The following is a 25751-nucleotide window of genomic DNA, read 5'->3' on the forward strand; positions in this document are numbered from 1 at the left end:
AGAGTAGCTCAACTTCCTGGCATCAAGGGCTCTTTACTAAGAAGGTCGAGAACTAGTTTTCAAATGTTTCTGAGGTAACAAATGAGTTTTTAACAATATTTAGCGCTTTACGTTAATACACTGACTATTATTTGAGAAAGTTATTATCATCAGTTTTTGTTTATCATTGTATTTGTTAACGTTGTTGTTGTTCTTGTTAATGTTTGCCTCGTTTGTTTAGTTATTAATTTGTTACTGCTTATGTTGTTTATTATCACGTTAAACTCACTCATTCTCTCTCTCATCCATCTTTCCCTCGTTATCCCTTGTCTTTCTGCTCCCTCACTAACCTTATTTTTTCTTCAGTATTCCCCTTTCTCTCTCTCATTCTTCCCTCTTTCTACTTCTCCCCTCCATATCGTAAACATCAATCATTTACCGTTCCTCCCCTACCCCTCACTCGCCTCACCCTTCATCTCCCTCCCTCACCTCACCCTTCACCTGCCCTCCCTCACTCACCTCACCCTTCACCTGCCCTCCCTCACTCACCTCACCCTTCACCTGCCCTCCCTCACTCACCTCTTCCCTTCACTGAAGATCACGGCCGACGGGCTGGATGCTGAACATTGTGACGACATCGCTGAACAACTCATCCTCAACGAACCAGGACGAAACTTTAAGGTAAGAACCAAACTTGATTGTGAGAACGAGGTAAGTGAAGACGTGGTGGAAGAGGACACCATATACACATATATATATGAAAGCTCTTACGGGGCTCAGAACCAACTGATACAGCAGTTAAATAAACATTAACTCGCTGAGTCCGTATAAACACAACGAGGACACCTAGATGAGCACGCACCTTCAAGAAAAGCCATGACGGGGCCCAAGAAGCCGCGAACCAGTAATGCCGGTCGATTATACAAGAACATGATGAAGTAAAACAGGATTTCTTAGTACTAGCTGTAGGGAAAATCACTTATATTAATTGCAAGTTAGGACAGAGGTTAAGAAGAGACGTTTGTGAGGTATTCATGGGTGTGGGTCGGGAATAAGAATTGTGAGAAGTGTCACATTTAATTATGTTACATGTTCCTCAGTTATCAATAATAATTTATCTTTAGAACGACTGTATTTTAAAGTTTGTCTTTGCCGGGTACAGTATACCGGGGTATAACGGATGAAAACTGTTTCTAGAAGTATACATGACTCACGAAATCGTAATGACACGATTGCAAACAAACCATACCACGGGCGGGATTTGAACCCGCGGTCAGAGAGTCTCAAAACTCCAGACCGTCGCGTTAGCCATTTGTGGTCACAGTGGTGCCTATGCTAACCTTCCTATGGTGTACAAATATACCTAGTTGGACGAATCTTATTGTGTCTAGCTGGTCCAGTGGCTAACGCGACGGTCTGGAGTTTTGAGACACTCTGATCGCGGGTTCAAATCCCGCCCGTGGTATGGTTTCTAGAAGTATACCTTTTTCCCAGATATAGTAGAAAACTGAAATTAAATTATACAGTCACTCGCACATACGAGAGAGACTGACTTATGAAGACGTTTCGCTCCGACTTGGAATATTTACAAGTCACACAAACTCATAAATGGTCCAAGACGGAGCGAAACGTCGACATAAGCTCCTCTCTCCTATGTGCGGGTTATTTGTGTATTGTTCCAGTCATGGTATTTTGACTTTTATTCTTTAGTAAATGGGATTAATGAGGCAACAAGTGTTTCAAGTGCTTCAAACTTGAAGAGGACACACCACTACCATGTATTACTGTAGCTACAGATAAGTAAATACAAATAGGTAAACACACACACACACACACACACACACACACACACACACACACACACACAGCCTTTCTCTTCGTGGCGGTGATAGGACATCAGTTTCACGAGTGAGTGTTCTGGAGAAAGTCACTCTCACGTTTATGACCGTCTTCAGATCTCTATATCCTCGTTGTCTTCCAGTTCCATTGAAACGCGTACTCCTTTTTATTAATTAAAAATGGCAGTTTCATTATATATATGTCGTGCCGAATAGGTACAACTTGCGATTCTGGCTTAAATAGCAACGCTCTTCTTGCCGGATAAGGCAAGCTAAAATTTGTGTATGGAATAATTTCGCAAAAATTATTCTGATTTTCGCAAAAATTAGCTGAGGCACCCACACCATCGTATGTCCTCGGATCACGGCACAACACCAAGCTCTGCTGAGTGCGTGATTCTTGTAGGATTGTATAGTCCAATGGGTTAGAGCGTCGTGGAATTTTCACTCCCCATGAGGCGGGTTAACAACACGGGTTCGAGCCCCCGGCTAGTCGCAGTGTTATTAATCAAATACCACTCGTTCGTAGTTACATTATTATATATATATATATATATATATATATATATATATATATATATATATATATATAAAGATTATATTACATTTTGCTGCTTGTAGTAACATAATAAATGTTAAAGGTTGCACGCAAGAGCAAGAGTTTAAACTTTGCACTGTTACATAATGTTGAAGATCAGCATCTGGAACTCGTCTCTTGCCAAGTATTTGTTCCTGATAGTGTAAACAGGTTGCGTATCTCACTTAATTTGCTTGCAAGAGTTGTAGAGATTATCAAGTTAATGTTAAGTAAGCAGCACTGTCAGCATGCGTCAGCAGCTCCAACTATTATGTCATCTCCTAATCTTGATGCACTGATTCAAACCCAATTACTGAACCTAAATTAATATAATTCCTGGCTCGTGAAGTACCAGTTATATGCATTTAATATTCTTTAATATATATGCATATATGATAGCAGAACAGCCACTGTGAAAAAATATTTAATTTCCAAGTGTGTTCGTGGTGTTTTTAAATTGTGGTATGTTATACCATTTTCAATATACTAATATATATATATATATATATATATATATATATATATATATATATATATATATATATATATATATATATATATATATATATATATATCGTGCCGAATAGGCAGAACTTGCGATCTTGGCTTAAATAGCAACGTTCATCTTGCCATATAGGACAAGCGAAAATTTGTGTATGCAATAATTTCGCCAAAATCATTCTGAACCTAACGAAAAAAAACATATTTCACTGTGTTTGTTTACTATTAAATTATTGTAAACAAATCTAAAATATATTTAGTTGGGTTAGGCTAAAATAAATTGTTCTTGTTATAATAAGGTTAGGTAAGTTTTCTAAGATTCTTTTGGTGCAAAATTATAAATTTTTACATCAACATTAATGAAAAAAATATATCTTTAAACGTATAAGAGAAAATTTCAGAAAGGATTTAATTTTAAATGAGTTCTTGCTAATTGACCAGTTTTACATATTCGGCACGACATATATATATATATATATATATATATATATATATATATATATATATATATATATATATATATATATATATATATATAAAACGCTCTTCTTGCCGAATAAGGTAAGCGAAAGTTTGTGTATGCAGTAATTTCGCAAAAATCATTCTGAACCTAACGAAAAAATATTATTGTAAACTTATCTAATATATATCTGGTTGGATTAGACTAAATTAAATTGCGCTTGTTATAATAAGGTTAGGCAAGCTTTCTAAAGCTCTTTTGGTACAAAATTATTAATTTTTATATTAACATAAATGAAAATATATATATAACTTTAAACGTATAAGAGAAAATTTTAGAAAGGACTTAATTTTAAATGAGTTCTTGCTAATTGGCCAGTTTTATCTATTCGGCACCACACACTATATATATATATATATATATATATATATATATATATATATATATATATATATATATATATATATATATATATATATATATACATAATTGATACAGCTTAATCCCTTCAAGGGATGCGTCTCAAGGCCTGTAAAGGGTTATTGATTCAAGAGGTTGGACTTAACCTTCCCTTCCTTGGGTCGACTCGGATTGCCTCTCATTCTTTCAAGTTTTGCATGACTTCTATGCATTTTATCCCTTTCCATCGTGACTGTAATAATAATATGATCAAACATGATTACTTCCCATTCCCCAGACGTCTTACGACCCCTACCGGCTTAGTTCTTACCCTTCAGTACTAAAGCTGGAATGTGTACCCTTTTGGTGTCTGTGTGCACATTAATGGTGCTTTTGTGTGTACCACAGTGATACATTTTGTCGGTAATTCTACCATCATTATCACATATATGGTACTTACAACGTGTAGCTTTATGGTACATACAATGTGTAGATTTATGGTACATACAATGTGTAGATTTACGGTACGCTGAATTTTATTGGACTTCCGCTGTTATTCAAATGGGAAAAGTGCTAAACTCGTAAAGGAATCATACAACACTTTTGTAATGAGAAGTAATTATATCTGAATTATGGGCAGTGTAGCTCTAGTTATTTGAGTCAAGAGCACCTCAATAAGGCACCAGCTCTTCATGTGTGTAATTTAATACCAACATGATTCCATCATCAATAATTATATCACATGACTAACAACACTGCCATCATCAATAATTATATCACACGACTAACAACACTGCCATCATCAATAATTATATCACACGATTAACAACACTGCCATCATCAATAATTATATCACACGATTAACAACACTGCCATCATCAATAATTATATCACACGATTAACAACACTGCCATCATCAATAATTATATCACACGATTAACAACACTGCCATCATCAATAATTATATCACACGATTAACAACACTGCCATCATCAATAATTATATCACACGATTAACAACACTGCCATCATCAATAATTATATCACACGATTAACAACACTGCCATCATCAATAATTATATCACACGATTAACAACACTGCCATCATCAATAATTATATCACACGATTAACAACACTGCCATCATCAATAATTATATCACACGATTAACAACACTGCCATCATCAATAATTATATCACACGATTAACAACACTGCCATCATCAATAATTATATCACACGATTAACAACACTGCCATCAATAATTATATCACACGATTAACAACACTACCACCATCAATAATTATATCACACGATTAACAACACTGCCATCATCAATAATTATATCACACGATTAACAACACTACCACCATCAACAATGGACATTATGACTTGTATCTTGCTTACTGTAGTGTGTAACTTATTAACTTGATCTTTCTCATGTTATGTACGTCTTCCTGGACACATGTGCAACATCTGGGGATCCTTCAGTCTTGCAGGAACTAGACTACGGTGATCTTCACCAACTCCAAGGCTGAGGGACTGATTTCCTCACCTTCTGTATATAGTTCTTTACATTATATCCCTGTATTGTATTGATAAAACCACTGGTTGGCGAAACGTCTACAAATAAAGATCCCCAGATGTTGCAGATGTGTCTAATTCCTCATCTTGTCGGTATTATGTACCATTTATGTACTACTTCCTAGGAAGGAGGGAGAGATGGCGAGAGACCGAGAGAAAATACTTGCCCAGTTTTGAAACATAAGAAAGAAGGAAGTGGCACATACTTGGCAAGTCCGTGTCAAACCCAAACCCACTAAAAAATATTCGCCCAAACCATTATCAATGTTACCCAAGGAATAACTCTTATAAACTCAAGTGACACTCAAATCCAACCCCTCACTCATGTATTTATCTAACTCGTATATGAATCTACTTAAGGTTTTAGCTTCAGTGACCCTACTAGGTTGGCTATTCCACTCATCGACTACTCTATTTCCATACCAGTACTTTCCTATATCCTTTCTAAATCTAAATTTATCTAATTTGAATCCATCAACTACTGGTTCCTGTTCACTTACGCCTTGCCAGACCCACTCTTGAAAGTGTATGTGTGTGTGTGTGTGTGTGTTTCCCTGGAGTTTACCTGGAGAGAGTTCCGGGGGTCAACGCCCCCGCGGCCCGGTCTGTGACCAGGCCTCCTGGTGGATCAGAGCCTGATCAACCAGGCTGTTACTGCTGGCTGCACGCAAACCAACGTACGAGCCACAGCCCGGCTGATCAGGAACCGACTTTAGGTGCTTGTCCAGTGCCAGCTTGAAGACTGCCAGGGGTCTGTTGGTAATCCCCCTTATGTATGCTGGGAGGCAGTTGAACAGTCTCGGGCCCCTGACACTTATTGTATGGTCTCTTAACGTGCTAGTGACACCCCTGCTTTTCATTGGGGGGATGTTGCATCGTCTGCCAAGTCTTTTGCTTTCGTAGTGAGTGATTTTCGTGTGCAAGTTCGGTACTAGTCCCTCTAGGACTTTCCAGGTGTATATAATCATGTATCTCTCCCGCCTGCGTTCCAGGGAATACAGGTTCAGGAACCTCGAGCGCTCCCAGTAATTGAGGTGTTTTATCTCCGTTATGCGCGCAGTGAAGGTTCTCTGTACATTTTCTAGGTCAGCAATTTCACCTGCCTTGAAAGGTGCTGTTAGTGTGCAGCAATATTCCAGCCTAGATAGAACAAGTGACCTGAAGAGTGTCATCATGGGTTTGGCATCCCTCGTTTTGAAGGTTCTCATTATCCATCCTGTCATTTTTCTAGCAGATGCGATCCTTGAAGGCGAGATCCTCCGACATGATCACTCCCAGGTCTTTGACGTTGGTGTTTCGATCTATTTTGTTGCCAGAATTTGTTTTGTACTCTGATGAAGATTTAATTTCCTCGTGTTTACCATATCTGAGTAATTGAAATTTCTCATCGTTGAACTTCATATTGTTTTCTGCAGCCCACTGAAAGATTTGGTTGATGTCCGCCTGGAGCCTTGCAGTGTCTGCAATGGAAGACACTGTCATGCAGATTCGGGTGTCATCTGCAAAGGAAGACACGGTGCTGTGGCTGACATCCTTGTCTATGTCAGATATGAGGATGAGGAACAAGATGGGAGCGAGTACTGTGCCTTGTGGAACAGAGCTTTTCACCGTGCCTGCCTCGGACTTTACTCTGTTGACTACTACTCTCTGTGTTCTGTTAGTGAGGAAATTATAGAACCAGCGACCGACTTTTCCTGTTATTCCTTTAGCACGCATTTTGTGCGCTATTACGCCATGGTCACACTTGTCGAAGGCTTTTGCAAAGTCTGTATATATTACATCTGCATTCTTTTTGTCTTCTAGTGCATCTAGGACCTTGTCGTAGTGATCCAATAGTTGAGACAGACAGGAGCGACCTGTTCTAAACCCATTTTGCCCTGGGTTGTGTAACTGATGGGTTTCTAGATGGGTGGTGATCTTGCTTCTTAGGACTCTTTCAAAGATTTTTATGATATGGGATGTTAGTGCTATCGGTCTGTAGTTCTTTGCTGTTGCTTTACTGCCCCCTTTGTGGAGTGGGGCTATGTCTGTTGTTTTTAGTAACTGTGGGACGACCCCCGTGTCCATGCTCCCTCTCCATAGGATGGTAAAGGCTCGTGATGGGGCTTCTTGCAGTTCTTGATGAACACGGAGTTCCATGAGTCTGGCCCTGGGGCAGAGTGCATGGGCATGTCATTTATCGCCTGTTCGAAGTCATTTGGCGTCAGGATAACATCAGATAGGCTTGTGTTAACCAAATTCTGTGGCTCTCTCATAAAAAATTCATTTTGATCTTCGACTCTCAGTCTGGTTAGTGGCTTGCTAAAAACTGAGTCATATTGGGACTTGAGTAGCTCACTCATTTCCTTGCTGTCATCTGTGTAGGACCCATCTTGTTTAAGTAGGGGCCCAATACTGGACGTTGTTCTCGACTTTGATTTGGCATAGGAGAAGAAATACTTTGGGTTTCTTTCGATTTCATTTATGGCTTTTAGTTCTTCCCGCGATTCCTGACTCCTATAAGATTCCTTTAGCTTAAGTTCGATGTTTGCTATTTCTCTGACCAGTGTCTCCCTACGCATTTCAGATAGATTGACCTCTTTTAGCCGCTCTGTTATTCTATTCCGTCGCCTGTAAAGAGAGCGCCTGTCTCTTTCTATTTTACATCTACTCCTCCTTTTTCTTAGAGGAATAAGTCTTGTGCATACATCGAGTGCCACCAAGTTAATCTGTTCTAGGCATAAGTTGGGGTCTGTGTTGCTTAGTATATCTTCCCAGCTTATATCGGTTAGGACTTGGTTTACTTGGTCCCACTTTATGTTTTTGTTATTGAAGTTGAATTTGGTGAATGCTCCCTCGTGACTAATCTCATTATGTCGGTCTGGGGCTCCGCGCATACATGTCTGAACCTCAATTATGTTGTGATCTGAGTATATTGTTTTTGATATGGTGACATTTCTTATCAGATCATTGTTAGTGAAGATGAGGTCTAGTGTATTCTCCATTCTAGTAGGCTCTATTTGCTGGTTTAAATTGTGTGTAGTTTTCTTCCACTACTTTCCCATCTAGCTCTTGGTGCTTCTCAACTACCCTAAATCTGCAGCGTGTCCTAACGTTCCTAGGGCTCATCTGTGTTTTTTAACTTGTATGTTCCCTTGACCGTAATCCTCACGTTTCAGTGTGTGTCTGTACCGCCTTGTCCATTCCTCAGCGTGTCTCATGCACCATATTTGTGAGGTCCTTGCTTCTCCCCTCCAAGATCGTTAGATAAAACTTCCCTTACTTTTATTATTACTAAAGCCAAAAACAAGAGGTAATCTCTTATGGGTTACAGAGCTTACAATAAGGAACAAAAAGGCAGAATACCGTGACTAGAACAATCCACAAATAACCCGCACATAGAGAGAAGCTTGTGACATTTCGGTCCGACTTGGACCATTTACAAGTCACAAGCTTCTCTCTCCTATGTACGGGTTATTTGTGTATACCTTACAGTAGCTTCTTTAGTCCTCCCTTATAATGACTCCCTCTCAGTTCTTGGACTGGTCTGCCTGCAAGCATCTGTAAGTCTTCTCTAGCTATTGAATGTATTTTGCCATGTTGGGCTGTACGAGCCATGCGGGGAGTCCTTGCAGGTGCTGGATACTGTATTACTGTTCTGACGTACCTTGTGTATAACGTCATAATAACTTCTTTGTTGACGTTCCTGAGGACGAGGTCCGAGGGTTGCCAGCTTCGCCCATTTTGTCCTATTGTAATAACATAGGTAGAATTACCGACAATGTATTACGTAAAAGGACAATCTAAAGCAGGGGCGCCACGAGTAGACTGAGTGACAACACAAGTGTCAGGGGGTCAAGACTGTTCATCTGCCTCCCAGCTTTGTCAAGCCGTTACCGCGTGACAAAGCTCCTGGAGAGCGAAACGTTCCCACAATAAAATGAGTGTCACATTAGTTGCACTTGTGTCGTTTTACCCAACACATTTTGTCCTACTTAATATGTACACGAGAGAGCTCAGAACCTGTATGGGATATACATCGGTTACGAAAGATGAGAGATGAGGGTTAAACGGGTTAATCCAAGGGAGAGGAGACTAGCTCTAACTGTATTGATCAAAAGATTGTCACCAACATTAAGTCATCCACCACGTCTCGACAAGTACATCAACAAGACTGATGTACGACGTCTAGGAGTTATGCAGTTATGCAGCGCGTCGGGCCACAGTACTGATGGTTGGGGTGCCCCAGGTGTTACCCTCGCCCTTCCTGTTGTGTGTGTACTCACCTATTTGTGGTTGTAGGGGACGATTCACAGCTTCTGACCTCGCCTAATCACAAGTCGCTACTAGTTTTGTGTGTGTGTGTGTGTGTGTGTGTGTGTGTGTGTGTGTGTGTGTGTGTGTGTGTGTGGGTGTGTGTGTGTGGGTGTGTGTACTCACCTATTTGTACTCACCTATTTGTGGTTGCAGGGGTCGAGTCCTAGCTCCTGGCCCCGCCTCTTCACCGGTTGCTACTAGTGTGTGTGGGTGGGTGTGTGTGTGTGGGTGTGTGTGTGTGTGGGTGTGTGTGTGTGGGTGTGTGTGTGTGGGTGTGGGTGTGGGTGTGCATGCGTGCGTGCGCTCCCTTCAAGGGCGGTGCCTTGATACTGGTGCAGGGTGTGAACCAAGGAATTTAGGCTACCCTCGCCTTGGATCAAACCATCTCACCACTATTCAATGCTTCGCTCATAAATATAACCAGAGTTTAGCCCCATTAAACAGACGCTAATAAACTAACGTTTAAGTGGTAAATTTGTGCGCAAGCACTGAACAGTTGTTACATATAAACAATCTAGATAAAGACTCTTGGGATCAGCTACTCAGGAAGGTTAACCCAGGATAACCCAGAGTCAAGCAGTGTGGCTTGTTTAAGTTGGGGTCTCTCTCTCATTTTAGGGCCTTCCCCAGGATGCCACCCATAACGGTGGACTAGCTCCAGGGCGTCTTGACTGCTAGGTAACGGGCAGCAGCCTCTGTGATGTTTTCTTATCCATCCTACATCGCACAGGATTCGGCCTGGGAGCCCTCCGATTGTGAGCCGAACACGCTAGAGAGAGAATTATCTTCATAGCAATATAAAGGGGGTAAAAAAAAAAAACAGGTTATGGCGTCCCGGTAAAAGTGAGGATGCAACCCGAAAAAAAACTGGTCAGCCATGGCACCGTTTTCTATGGCGGATATTATTATTATTATTATAATCAAGGGGAAGCGCTAAACCCGGAGGATTATACAGCGCCTGGGGGGGGGGGGATGTGGAAGGCATTCAGGCTTAATTCGGGGAACTGGAGCACAGATCCAATTTCCTAAATCAAGAGCCCCTCACCAACATCAAGGAACCTTCCTTGAGGGGTCTATGGCGGATAGATGCCGCCGACGCACCCCAAACTTAACTAAACTTGCTCATTCACGTTCAGATATCGAAGATGATGATAATAATCATAACGAAGCGCTAAACCCTTAATGGTCATACAGCGCTGCAGGGTAGGGTATGGTAAAGGTTTAATATGCTTGAGAAAAGACCAGCGAAAGTAAAGGGAATAACAGGTTGGAGATAGTAAGGGTGGCGAGGAGTGCCAAAGGAAGTACAGATGTCAAAGAACGGGAAAGGAAGCGAGAAATTTAGGCATTACTTATTGAAATGACAGAACATTATGTTTCATCCACTGCATGTTGAAAAAGGACCTTATCATTGGATCAAGGTCCCTTCCTCGGAGCGTACTAACAGATCTGAGTGTAATCTTTATTTCTACAGACCTAGCTGAGAATGCCTTTGTGAGTCGCAGGGCTCAACATGGCCGACACGGCAGGTTGTGTAGCTGACCACGACAGCCAATTTACAATGCTGCTACCACCAATTAAAAAATCGTGAATGTAACCTGAAGCTAAGCAGGATAATCAAGATTGGAGCGTTCAGAATAGCTATGGATATACTGCGGTAGAAGCTTGCAGTATGGATGAGAGGATAGTGTAGGACGGGCCACAGGATGAATCATAGGATAGCGCTTAGGAAACCATGAAAATTCACTATCACCTCTCTCCCTTCCATCACGACTCTCAAAAGGTGGCCCCTTGTCGTTGGTGAAGGGCTTTTGATCTCTGGAACCAGGTCTTATGTAATCCCTCACTTTGCACAGATCACACTTCAATACTACCTCGCATCCCTTCCCACCTGCCTTCAACACTGGATATTTATTACACTGATGAAGCTTGGCCAGTGACTGACCGAACTATGTATACTACTTGTATAATTCAACTCATGTACTCTGAATTGCTTGCACTGCAATGATTGCTGTAATATGACAGTACGGAAGTAATATATATGACAGTAATGATAGCAGTAAACCGGCAGTAATTGCATCAAATTCGTAATGATGGGATATTGATAATGGTGTCAGCTATATTCAGAGTGCTGAATTAACCTTGGGTAATACTGGTTAAAATATTATAAATTACTAATGAACCCTGCAACACGACCCTCTCTCACTCTCCATAACCACTGTTTTCGTTACACTAACACTGTAAATGTACGGGAGATGTTGTCTATTCCACATAGTTCATTTCACTGTCATTCTGGTTCCTCATTACTTGTTAAAAAACAAGTCTTGCAAACGTCTTGTACTCATTGCTAAGTGACGTGTTCGCTACAGTATGAAAACAGCAGGTTAACCACAGCTGTCTTTGGCTCTACTTACTTGACTGACTTTCTGTTGTGAATGTTTATCTTCTGCTGGTGCACTCTGTGCTTCCTGCCTACACAATCTATCAGTTGTTTCGCTTCATTTTTTGATTCACATTTTTCCTATTTCCCTATCTCCCCCCCTCCCCCCCCCCTAGTTTACTTTATGCTCTCTTTACGTTCGTCCCCTCTATTTTCCATTGATCCCTTGATGCAGCAGTCAACTTGACCACAAGAATATCTTCCCACCCTCCCTGACCTCGTGAGGTCACCTCTCCAGCCTCCCTGGCCTCTGGAGGTCACCTTCCCATGTTCCCTGACCTCGTTGAATCACCTTCCCACGCTTCCTGACCTCGTGAGGTCACCTTCCCACGCTTCCTGACCTCGTTAGGTCACGTTCCCTGCCCTCACTAGTGTATAATTATTGTATTTCCCTTAAGGGATGGCACCTTAATACCGGTGAACTCTTAAACCAAGTAACTGAAGGCTCTCTGCTCTTCCTCGGATAAAAGCTCATATTAGTACTGTTTCCCAGGAGCTGTGTGACCCTCTACGGGAGTCACACAACCATGAATATATTGCAACTTGTGACGCAAGCATCTTCAGTCAAGGCATAAGAACATAAATAAAGATTGTTAGGTAAGACACATATGCAACAGTTAGGTATCTTTATTTCGAAACGTTTCGCCTACACAGTAGGCTTCTTCAGTCGAGTACAGAAAGGTTGATAGAAGCAGAAGATACTTGAAGACGATGTAATCAGTCCATCACCCTTAAAGTTTTGAGGTGGTCAGTCCCTCAGTCTGGAGAAGAGCATTGTTCCGTTGTCTGAAACAATATGAAGTTGAAGTGACAGAATGGGGCCTTTATATAGTGCCAGGAGGTGAGACGTAGGTTGCTTTGGGAGGGCAGGTCCTTCTCAAACCCAGCCGTTCTCACTAGTAGAGGTTGTCGAAGTGGTCTGTACCAAGATACCCTTGTGTTGCAGTGTCTGACAGAATGAACATTAAAATGGTATGAAATACCGACAGATTGTTAGGTAAGACACATATGCAACAGTTAGGTATCTTTATTTCGAAACGTTTCGCCTACACAGTAGGCTTCTTCAGTCGAGTACAGAAAGGCCCCATTCTGTCACTTCAACTTCATATTGTTTCAGACAACGGAACAATGCTCTTCTCCAGACTGAGGGACTGACCACCTCAAAACTTTAAGGGTGATGGACTGATTACATCGTCTTCAAGTATCTTCTGCTTCTATCAACCTTTCTGTACTCGACTGAAGAAGCCTACTGTGTAGGCGAAACGTTTCGAAATAAAGATACCTAACTGTTGCATATGTGTCTTACCTAACAATCTGTCGGTATTTCATACCATTTTAATGTTCATAAATAAAGAATGTAGGAACACTGCAGAAGGCCTACTAGCCCATACGAGGCAGGTCCTTATCAAAACGACCTCTACCTAAAACAACCCAAGAAATAACTCCCGTACCCCATGACACCAATCAAACCCAGCCCCTCCCACTCATATAAGAACATAAGAAAGGAGGAACACTGCAGCAGGCCTGTTGGCCCATACTAGGCAGGTCCTTTACAATTCATCCCACTAACAAACATTTGACCTACCCAATTTTCAATGCTACCCAAGAAATAAGCTCTGATGTGCAAGTCCCACTCAAATCCAACCCATCCCACTCATGTATTTATCCAACCTAAATTTGAAACTACCCAAAGTCCTAGCCTCAATAACCCAACTAGGTAGACTGTTCCACTCATCTACTACCCTATTTCCAAACCAATACTTTCCTATGTCCTTTCTAAATAAGAACATAAGAACATAAGAATGTAGGAACACTGCAGAAGGCCTACTGGCCCATACGAGGCAGGTCCTTATCAAAACGACATCTACCTAAAGCTACTCAAGAAACAACTCCCGCACCCCCCAACACCAATCAAACCCAGCCCCTCCCGCTCATAAGAACATAAGAACATAAGAATGTAGGAACACTGCAGAAGGCCTACTGGCCCATACGAGGCAGGTCCTTATCAAAACGACATCTACCTAAAGCTACTCAAGAAACAACTCCCGCACCCCCCAACACCAATCAAACCCAGCCCCTCCCACTCATATATTTGTCCAGTCTCTTCTTAAAGCTACCCAAGGTCCTAGCCTCTATCACCCCACTGGGAAGACTGTTCCACGCATCTACAACTCTGTTAGAAAACCAGTACTTACCTACGTCCTTTCTAAATCTAAATTTATCCAACTTAAATCCATTATTCCTGGTTCTTACCTGGTTCGACACCCTCAGTACTTTATTAATGTCTCCCTTGTTTATGCCCGTCATCCACTTATACACTTCAATGATATCTCCCCTCATTCTACGCCTCTCCAGAGAGTGGAGATTTAAGGCTTTAAGTCTATCTTCATACGGGAGGTGCCTTACACAGTAAATCATTTTAGTCATTCTTCTCTGTATGTTCTCTAATGAGTCTATGTCCATCCTGTAGTAAGGGGACCAAAACTGAGCAGCATAATCTAAATGAGGCCTCACTAGTGATGTATAGAGCTGTAAAATAACTTTTGGACTTCTGTTACTTATACTTCTTGAGATAAATCCAAGTAATCTGTTGGCCTTGTTGCGCACACTGAGGCACTGCTGTCTTGGCTTTAGATTTCTGCTTACCATGACTCCCAAGTCTTTTTCACATTCTGTATGACCAAGCTCTACTTCACCTAGATTATAGCTTCGAGGGTTATTTTCATTACCAAGGGCAAGTACCTTACACTTATCCACATTAAACTTCATCTGCCATTTCTCAGACCAAGACATTAATTTGTTCAAATCGTCCTGGAGTTCATTGATATCCTCCTCAGAGTGAATTATACGGCCTATCTTTGTATCATCAGCAAACTTACTCATGTCACTAGTAATCCCTTCATCAAGGTCATTAATGTAAATTATGAACAAGAGAGGGCCTAAAACTGATCCTTGTGGAACGCCACTAGTGACTAATCCCCATTCAGATTTCACTCCATTAATGGTAACTCTCTGCTTTCTATTGGTAAGCCATGCCTCAATCCATGCTAGAACTTTACCTCCTATACCATGAGCTACCACTTTTCTTAAGAGTCTCTTGTGAGGTACTCTGTCGAAGGCTTTACTAAAATCCAAATAAACAATATCATATTCCTTATCACTGTCAACTGCCTCAAATGTTCTATTGAAGAACGTCAGTAAGTTTGTCAGGCAGGAACGACCTCTCGTGAATCCATGCTGAGATTCATTTATCAAGTTATGCTCTTCAAGGTGACTTCTGATAATGTCAGCTATAATTGATTCTAATAACTTGCCCACTATAGATGTCAGGCTTATTGGACGGTAATTTGAAGGAGTGGACTTATCCCCTGATTTGAATATAGGAACCACATTAGCCATCTTCCACATCTCTGGCACAACACTGGTAAGGATGGACGCATTGAATACACTCGTTAATGGCTGACTAAGCTCCATCTTGCATTCCTTAAGTACCCTTGAAAACAACTCATCGGGTCCCGGGGACTTATTTTGTTTCAGTTTGTCTATCTGTTTAATAACCATGTCCCTCGTGACAGTAATATTAGTTAACTTAAATTCATCAGGAACTAAATAATTGTTAATTACTGGAATCTCATTTACATCTTCCTGTGTAAAAACTGACAAAAAATAGTCATTAAATAAGGAACACATTTCCAGTTCATTATCCGTCAGCTGTCCATTCCCAGATTTCAGAGGTCCTACTTTTTCCTTCACCTTCGTCCTATACACTTGAAAGAACCCCTTTGGATTAATCTTTGATTCATTAGCAACTCTAATTTCAGTCACGTTTAGCCTTTCTAATCGCCTTTTTTACTTCTCTTTTAAGCTGAACATATTGGTCAGTAAGGTTAACCTCTCCTCTTCTGATGCGCCTATAAATTCCCCTTTTCTCCCCTAATAGATGCTTTAGCCTCCTGTTAACCCATTTGGGATCGTTATTATTAGACCTAATTTCTCTCTGGGGAATGTATATACTCTGGGCACTGTGTACATTATTAAGAAAACAATCATAAAAGCAGATCCCTTCATATTCATAAGTATGATTATCGTCAATAAAATCATTAGCTAGATAACCCCAATTAAGATTAGACAGATGTTCCCTAAGTCCATTATAATCAGCAGAACGAAAATCGGGGATTTTTACTGTATTATCATTATTCTTGCATTCCCAATTAATGCTAAAGGTGATGGATTTGTGATCACTTGCGCCAAGCTCTTCAGTGATCTCCAGATTATTCACGAGTGTTTCCTTATTTGACAAGACTAGGTCTAGCAAATTATTACCCCTGGTAGGTTCAGTTACACTCTGTTTCAGAAAACAGTCCTGAACTGTTTCCATGAAGTCACTGGACTCTAGATTACCTGTCAAAGAATTCCAGTCAATTTGGCTAAAGTTAAAGTCCCCTACTATGACTACGTTACTGTGTCCAGAAGCCCTAACAATTTCGTCCCAAAGAAGTCTCCCTCTATCGTGATCCAAGCCTGGAGGTCGGTATATTACACCTAGAATTAGTTTTTCTTGACCCTCCACGAACTCTACCCAAACAGACTCTGTTACTGCTCCATCTATTTTTATACCTTTTTTTATGCAACAATTAATATTTTCTCGAACATACAATGCAACTCCTCCCCCCTTCCCATTACATCTATCCACATTGAATAACTTAAATCCCTGAATATTACACTCAGCAGTCATATACCGACTCTTTAAATCATACCACGTTTCAGTTAATGCAATGATATCAAAGTTCCCAGCACATGCTACCAAACGTAGTTCATTAATTTTATTTCTTGCACTTCGACTGTTAGCATAAAATACCATCATATGTTTTTTCTTCTGCACATTTTTCCTATTCATCTTTGTTTTTACACAATTTCTGAAATTATCATTACCCAGAGTTACTCCATGACAGCTAATATTAAGATTCTTAATATCAGAGCATAAGTCAATATATCCATATTCATTATTAATCATTTCAAAACCCATACCTCTAACTAATCCTAGTTTAAAGTCCTAACAACCCCCTCAACTGAGTTAGCAAGAAAACCCACACCTGCCCTGGATAAGTAAACCCCATCCCTGGCATACATGTCATTTCGGCCATAGAAGTTGCCCCAGTTGTCAATGAATGGTACTGCATTATCCTTACAGTGTTTATCCAGCCAACAATTAATACCAATTGCTCTGGACAACCATTCATTACCAACACCTCTTCTTGGCAAAATGCCACATATAACAGGGCGCCCCCCCTTCTTCCTAATCATGTCTATAGCTGTCCTGAACTTTCTAACTAAATCCTCACTTCTACGCTTGCCTACATCATTGCCTCCAGCACTGAGGCAAATAATAGGATTGATCCCATTACCGTTCATGATGTTGTCAAGCCGGCTAACAATGTCCTCCATCCCAGCCCCAGGAAAGCATACCCTTTGTCTCCTACTCCTGTCCTTCAAGCAGAATGCCCTATCCATGTATCTAACCTGGCTATCCCCAACAACAACATTCTTACCTTCCTTGTTGTCGTTCGTCGTGACGATCCCAGTAGTAGACTCACATTCGTCGGGTAGCACCGAGAATGCGTTGGAGGTTTCCACGGGAGTTTCCACAGCAGTCTCTTTCTTCTTCATCGTTTCTGGCTTTCCATTCGTCTTCTTGATCGTCAACTTCGTCGTCCCCTGCTGTCCAACCACTGACCACGATCCCTTCTTGACCTGAGGACTCGAAACAGGAGGACTACTACGAATCCTCTTGTTTTCCTCAGTCAATCGCCGTATCTCCATCTTCGCTGCCCTCAATTCTTCCTTAAGTTGCTGGTAAAGTTGCTCGATGGAGGGCATCTTGGTTCAGTCCACGGGAGCAAACAAGACACTTCTTCACAGAGTTAAGTACAGGTCAGCACTCAAGAGCACACAAACAGGTCTTCACTTATCTAATTTAATTCATTACTGCGGGTTCTCTCTTGGAGAGATATCCTCAAGACCTTGTTAATATCCCCTTTATTAATACCTATCTTCCACTTATACACTTCGATCAGGTCTCCCCTGGAAATAAATGGTATAAAATACCGACACAATGGAAATATAAACACAAATGCAGTATAATGTGATCCTTTATTGACTACGTTTCGCCCACACAGTGGGCTTTTTCAAGTCACAAACAGAACTACCTGGGGTGGAAGGAACGCGAGTATTTATAGTCCGGTTCAGAATGCTGAGGTCAGGTGAAGAATGCTGCATCTGATGATGTACCGAGTTGGGTTATAGAGTCTAAAAACTTGGGTAGCTTGGAAAGGAGATTGGATAAGTTTGTGAGCAGACCTTCTTATGTGGGATAGCGATGAAGAAGTTTCTTGGCAAGTGGTTCAGCTATGTTATAGAAGCCACTATTCTGGTTGAAGTTGTCGGATATAGAAATAAGTGATGATTCCAGAAGAATCCTGGAATCATCAATGCCATGAGCTGCTACTTTCTTCAACAGTCTTTGGTGCGGAACTCTATCAAATGCCTTGCTAAAATCTAAGTAAATAATATCAAATTCTTTATCGTGGTCAACAGCCTCAAAAGCTTTACTGAAGAAAGTTAATAAATTAGTTAGACAAGACCGGCCTCTTGTGAATCCATGCTGAGTATCATTAATCAAGCTATGCTTATCGAGATGGCTTCTTATAATCTCGGCTATAACTGACTCTAGTAATTTGCCTACAATTGAGGTCAGGCTTATTGGGCGGTAATTTGACGGTAACGACTTGTCCCCTGTTTTAAAAATAGGAATTACATTAGCCATCTTCCACATATCAGACACTGCACCTGTTTGAAGAGATAAATTAAAAATATTAGTTAATGGTTCACAGACTTCCATTTTGCATTCCTTTAGAACCCTTGAAAAAACCTCATCAGGACCCGGTGACTTATTTTGCTTCAGTCTGTCTATCTGCTTCACAACCATTTCACTAGTGATTGTGATGTTACATAATTTATCTTCTTCTGATCCACTATAAAAATTAATTACCGGAATATTATTAGTGTCTTCCTGTGTAAAAACCGAGAGAAAATAATTATTTAAAATTGAGCACATTTCATTCTCTTTGTCAGTAAGATGCCCATAGTTATTTTTAAGGGAACCTATCTTATCTCTGACTTTTGTTCTATAGACCTGGAAAAAACTTTTTGGGTTAGTTTTAGAATCCCTAGCAACTTTAATTTCATAGTCCCTTTTAGCTTTTCTTATCCCCTTTTTAATGTCCCTCTTAATGTCAATATACTGATTCATAAGATGACCCTCGCCTCTTTTGATACGCCTATAAATTCCTTTCTTATGCCCTAGTAGATATTTCAGCCTATTATTCATCCATTTTGGGTCATTTCTATTTGATCTAATTTCTTTATAAGGGATAAACGTTCTTTGAGCAGCATGTATTGTGTTCAGAAAACTGTCATATTGATAGCTCTCTTCGTTACCCCAGTCAACAGATGATAAGTGTTCTCTAAGCCCATCGTAATCTGCTAAGCGAAAATCTGGGACTGTTACTGAGTTATCCCTACTATCATACTTCCATTCAATTCTACATGTCCAGTCTCTTCTTAAAGCTACCCAAGGTCCTAGCCTCTATCACCCCACTGGGAAGACTGTTCCACGCATCTACAACTCTGTTAGAAAACCAGTACTTACCTATGTACTTTCTAAATTTAAATTTATCCAACTTATATCCATTATTTCTGGTTCTTACCTGGTTCGACACCCTCAGTACTTTATTAATATCTCCCTTGTTTATGCCTGTCATCCACTTATACACTTCAATGATATCTCCCCTCATTCTACGCCTCTCCAGAGAGTGGAGATTTAAGGCTTTAAGTCTATCTTCATACGGGAGGTTCCTTACACAGTAAATCATTTTACTGTGAAAGGAAAGTTGATGATTAAGCCGGTAGGAGACTTGGACCTGCCTCGCATGGACCAGTAAGCCTGCTGCAGTGTTCCTTCTTTCTTATATTAAGACACATGTGCAACAGCTAGGTATCTTTATTGTTGAAACGTTTCGCCTAAACAGTAGGCTTCTTCAGTTAAATACAGAGGCAGCAGGTGTAGTGAAAAACGATGACGTAATTAGTTCTTAAACCAAGGTCAGTCTCTCAGCCTAAGCTGACGTTAATGCACTCATTACATCTTTTTTTCACTGCTGTTGCTGCCTTTGTATTTGACTGAAAAAGTCTACTGTGTAGGAGAAACATTTTATCAATAAAGATACCCAACTGTTGCACATGTTGTTAGGTAAGACACATATGCAACAGTTAGACAACTTTATTCCGAAACGTTTCGCCTACACAGTAGGCTTCTTCAGTCGAATACAGAAAGTAGGCAGGAACAGTAGAGATGTGAAGACGATGTAATCAGTCCATCACCCTTAAAGTCGTAGAATTTGAGGTTGTCAGTCCCTCGGCCTGGAGAAGTTCAGTTCCATAGTCAGGAACTATCTGAAGATCAAGCGACAGTGCGGAGACTTAAATACTGTCGGAAGGAGAGGTGCAGGGTAGTAGCACTGTCGCTTGATCTTCAGATAGTTCCTGACTATGGAACTGAACTTCTCCAGGCCGAGGGACTGACAACCTCAAATTCTACGACTTTAAGGGTGATGGACTGATTACATCGTCTTCACATCTCTACTGTTCCTGCCTACTTTCTGTATTCGACTGAAGAAGCCTACTGTGTAGGCGAAACGTTTCGGAATAAAGTTGTCTAACTGTTGCAAATGTGTCTTACCTAACAACCTGTCGGTATTGTATACCATTTTGATGTTCATCTTGTCAGACACTGCAACACGTGGCATCTTGGTACAGAAAACACCTTGGACAAGCTTTTCAAGTGAGAAGTGTTGGATCTGAGAGGGACATGACCTCTCAGTGGCCTCTCACTACTACTACTACTACTACTACTACCCTGCACCTCTCCTTCCGACAGTATTTAAGTCTCCGCACTGTCGCTTGATCTTCAGATAGTTCCTGACTATGGAACTGAACTTCTCCAGGCCGAGGGACTGACAACCTCAAATTCTACGACTTTAAGGGTGATGGACTGATTACATCGTCTTCACATCTCTACTGTTCCTGCCTACTTTCTGTATTCGACTGAAGAAGCCTACTGTATAGGCGAAACGTTTCGGAATAAAGTTGTCTAACTGTTGCATATGTGTCTTACCTAACAACCTGTCGGTATTGTATATCATTTTGATGTTCATGTTGCACATGTGTCTTAATCCTCACCTTCAAAATGCCTCTCGGCTTCTCTCTGTAATAAACGTCGGCTCTGTATTCGACTAAGAAAAGCCTGATAAATTAGACACGTGTAATACTTGGGTATTTTTATAAAGATACCCAGGTGTTGCATATGTGTGTAATTTATCAACTTGTCGATTGTCTGAACCATTCATCTACTAAGAAAAGCCTACCGCGCAGGCGAATCGTTTCGCCAATGAAGATATCTAAGTGTTGATTGTCTCTTATTTATCAGCTTGTCGGTTTTGGATACCAGTAACATGTATTAAGTAAAAGGACACAAGTGCAACTAATGCGACATTTTATTGTGGCAACGTTTCGCTCTTTAGAAGTTTTGTCAAACCGTAAAATCTTGACAAAGCTCCTGGAGAGCGAAACATTGTACCAATAAAATGTCGCATTATTATTATTATAATCAAAAAGAAGCGCTAAGCCACAAGGGCTATACAGCGCTGCAGGGTAGGGAAGGAAGCGAGGGTATTGGATGGTAGAAGGGAGGAGGGATGATCAGTAGGTTACAGAAAACAGCGGGGCAGGGGATAGTACGGGGGTAGAGGGTAGCAAGAGATTGAAGTAGAAAGGGCTGAAGGTATCAGAATTTGTGAAGTAAGTCAGTTGTTGTCAAAAAGTCAATGAGAGAGTCTGGATGAAAGGTGGGTCCATCAGCGAGAAGGGAAGGTAAAGAGAGAGCAGCAGAGCGAAGACGACGACGGAGGTAAATTCTGTGTGCTCGTTGATAAAGTGGGCAGTCCAACAGAATGTGGCTGACTGATAATGGAACTTGGCAATTCTCACAGAGAGGAGCAGGGTGCCTCTCCATGAGATATCCATGAGTAAGACGAGTATGGCCAATGCGAAGACGGGAGAGAGTAGTCTCCCAACCTCGACACTGGTGATAAGAAGATGGCCAGTAACCTATACTCGGTTTAATAGATTGAAGTTTGTTGCCGAGCATAGTAGACCAACGTTGTTGCCAACGGGTGTGAAGTTGGGAAGATATTGCAGCAAAATAGTCTGTAAATGGAATACCTCTACATGAAACTGGTAGGTCATGTACTGCTGACTGCGCAGCAGTGTCTGCCTGTTCATTGCCTTGTACGTCAACATGACCAGGGACCCAACAAAAAACAATATCTTTATGCTTGGTAAAGATGCGGCGTAGCCAAAGTTGGATACGGAGGACTAAGGGGTGAGGTGTATCAAATTTCTGTATAGCCTGTAAAGCACTAAGGGAGTCTGAGACAACCACAAATGATGACACAGGCATAGATGCAATACGGGTAAGTGCTGTAAGGATGGCATACAATTCAGCAGTAAAAATACTAGCCGAAGATAGTAAATGCCTTTGTACGACGCTGTCCGGAAACACTGCTGCGAATCCTACGCCGTCAGAAGACTTAGAGCCATCTGTGTACACAGCAATGGCGTGAGAATGAGAGTGAAAGTGGTCAAGAAAAAGAGAGCGGAAAGCGACTGTAGACAGTTGGGCTTTCGGACAAGGGAGAGAGAAAGAACAGACTCGAACAGCTGGAACTTCCCAGGGGGGTAGGGAAAAGTGAGATGCTACATGTACATAGAAAGGTGGTAATTGAAGAGAAGACGAGCGAATGAAGGCGAAGAGAGAAGGGACGGAGTAAACAGGGGCGGCGAACAAATAAAGAATGTCTACTAATATCAGTGACCATTCTATAAATGGAAGGATTGCGGAGATCATGAGAGCGTACATAGTAGCGAAGGCAATGAGCATCACGGCGATCGGATAAGGATGGAACGTTCGCTTCTGCATAGAGGCTCTCGACAGGGGAAGAGCGAAAAGCACCAAGGCATAAACGTAATCCTTGGTGATGAATGGGGTTAAGGCTAGAGAGAGTAGCAGGAGATGCCGCTGAATAGATCTGGTCACCATAATCAAGTTTCGATAAAATAAGGGTGGAATGTAGGCGAAGGAGGGTTCGACGATCAGCTCCCCATGAAAGATGAGCAAGGGTTTTAAGAAGGTTCAGTCGGCTGTGACAAGTTGCCTTAAGAGAGGTAATGTGAGGTTTCCAGGATAACCTACGATCAAAGAGGAGGCCCAGAAACTTGAATGTATCACGTTCAGGGATACGGGAGCCATAGAGGTACAAAGGATGATTGGAGATAACAGAGCGTCTAGTGAAAGTAATTTGGTGGGTTTTAGTGCTGGAAAATTTAAACCCACATGTGGTGGCCCAATTGGAAACACGGTCGACTGCATGCTGGAGAGAAACTGTAATAAGGTGACAGTCAGCGCCTGCACAGGCAATAGCGAAGTCATCAACATGGAGTGATGACCAAATATTTGATGGAAGACTAGAGGCCAAATCATTAATAGCAAGGAGAAAAAGTGTTGTGCTCAGAACACATCCCTGGGGGACACCTTCAGCTTGGATAAAGTCCGGGGAGAGCACATTATTAACCCGAACACGGAAATGCCTGTCAGTTAAAAAGTTCTTAAGGAAGGATGGTAGATTGCCTCGAAGGCCTAACGTGTGGGCTTGGGCTAAAATATTATACCTCCAAGTTGTGTCATATGCCTTCTCAAGGTCAAAAAATATGGCAATAACTGAGTGGTTATTCGCAAAGGCATTACGAACATACGTATCCAAGCGTAGTAAGGGGTCTATGGTAGAACGTCCCTTACGAAAGCCATATTGACGAGTGGAGAGACTGTTGTGTGTCTCTAAATACCACACTAAACGTCTATTTACTAGGCGTTCCATCACTTTGCAAACTGCACTGGTAAGAGCAATGGGACGATAGTGGGAGGTTTCATGTCCTGTAGTGCCTGGTTTGCGGAAAGGGAGAACAATGGCAGATTTCCACAGCTGTGGAAGAACTCCTTGTGACCAAATAAGATTGTAAAGGCGTAATAGGACTGCAAGGGCTGACTGATGTAAATGTTGTAGCATACGAATATGAATGTTGTCGGGCCCAGCTGCCGATGATCGGCAAGCTGAGATTGTTGCCTCCAGTTCTTGGAGTGTAAAAGGCACATTATACTGTTCTTCTCTGAGAGAAGAAAAGTCCAAGGGTGCTAACTCTCTAGCAGACTTTGAGGAAAGAAATGAGGGACATAGATGGAGTCCCTGAGAAATACGGACCAGATGACTGCCAATTTCATTGGCAACATCTAGTGGGTTTGCTATATCAACACCGGCAACCCGCAGAACAGGAGCCGGGTCAGGAGAATATTTACCACTCAGTTTTCGTACTTTTTTCCAGACTGCACTCATAGAGGAAGCAGAGGTGATGGTGGAGACAATCTCGCCAGCAAGTGTGTTTAGTGTCACGGATGACACGGCGAGCGATCGCACGCTTCTGCTTAAAATCAAGAAGTCTCTGTGGTTCTATTGTACCGGTACCTGCCCCATGCAGCACGTTTCAAACATACTGCACGAGCACAAGCAGGAGACCACCAAGGCACGCATTTCTGAGAATGCCTGCCCGAAGTTTGGGGTATAGAATGAGAAGCTGCGGTTAAAACAGAGGACGAGAAGAGGTGTAAAAGCTCATCGATGGAGGACGAAGAAGGAACCTCTCTAAAAACAGTTAGGTGTGAGTAAAGGTTCCAATTTGCCTGATCAAATTGCCAGCGTGGGATGCGAAGAGGTGGTGAATATGAAGGGGAAGTAAGAATGATTGGGAAATGATCGCTGTCATGTAAGTCCGGAAGAACAGACCAAGTGAAGTCTAATGCGGCGGAGGAAGAGCAGACTGAGAGATCGATGCAAGAGAGAGTGTGAGTCTGAGGATCAAAATGGGTGTGAGTACCTGTATTTAAAACATGGAGGGGGTGGGTGGCAAGAAAAGCCTCTAACTGAATGCCATGGGAATCACAGTGAGACCCCCCCCCCCAGAGGAAATGGTGGGCATTAAAATCACCAAGTAACAGAATCGGTGGTGGTAATGATGAAACAAGAAAGGCAATATCCGGAATAGATAATGCCCGAGAAGGAGAGAGATATAAAGAACAGAGCGTATACCACCTATGCAAGTGGATACGGGCTGCTGTGTAATGCAGCGAAGTACGAACAAATAGCTGATGGTACGGAATATCAGTGCGTAGAAGAAGGGCACTTTCATTAAAGGTCCCATCAGGAAAAGGATCTGAAGAATACAATAAATTATAGCCTGAGATGGGAGAGATAACAGCAGAGTGTAATTTTGGTTCCTGTAAGCAAACACCAACAGGGGAAAACTGGGAGAGTAACATCTGAAGCTCACCCTGATTACCCGAGGCCGCGTATATTCCACTGTAAATAGGCCATGATTGGCAATGATAAAGATACCTGAAATCCGCAGGTAAGGGTTCCTATGGACTAGAGGGGTTAGAAAAGTCCACATGCGGAG

General features: G+C 41.6%; 1 protein-coding gene across 4 annotated transcripts in view; it reads left to right on the forward strand.

The window, feature by feature from the left end:
* LOC128687049 (alkaline phosphatase-like) overlaps nucleotides 1-25751 on the forward strand; it is a 149956-nt gene that overhangs the window by 100828 nt on the left and 23377 nt on the right. For all 4 annotated transcript variants that reach the window (XM_070082545.1, XM_070082548.1, XM_070082546.1 and 1 more), the window contains one exon: nucleotides 577-660. In XM_070082545.1, coding sequence (XP_069938646.1) covers nucleotides 577-660 — 84 coding nt within the window. The remainder of the gene's footprint in view (nucleotides 1-576; nucleotides 661-25751) is intronic.

This window comes from Cherax quadricarinatus, chromosome 7 (assembly GCF_038502225.1).
Source record: "Cherax quadricarinatus isolate ZL_2023a chromosome 7, ASM3850222v1, whole genome shotgun sequence".
NCBI lineage: Eukaryota > Metazoa > Arthropoda > Malacostraca > Decapoda > Parastacidae > Cherax > Cherax quadricarinatus.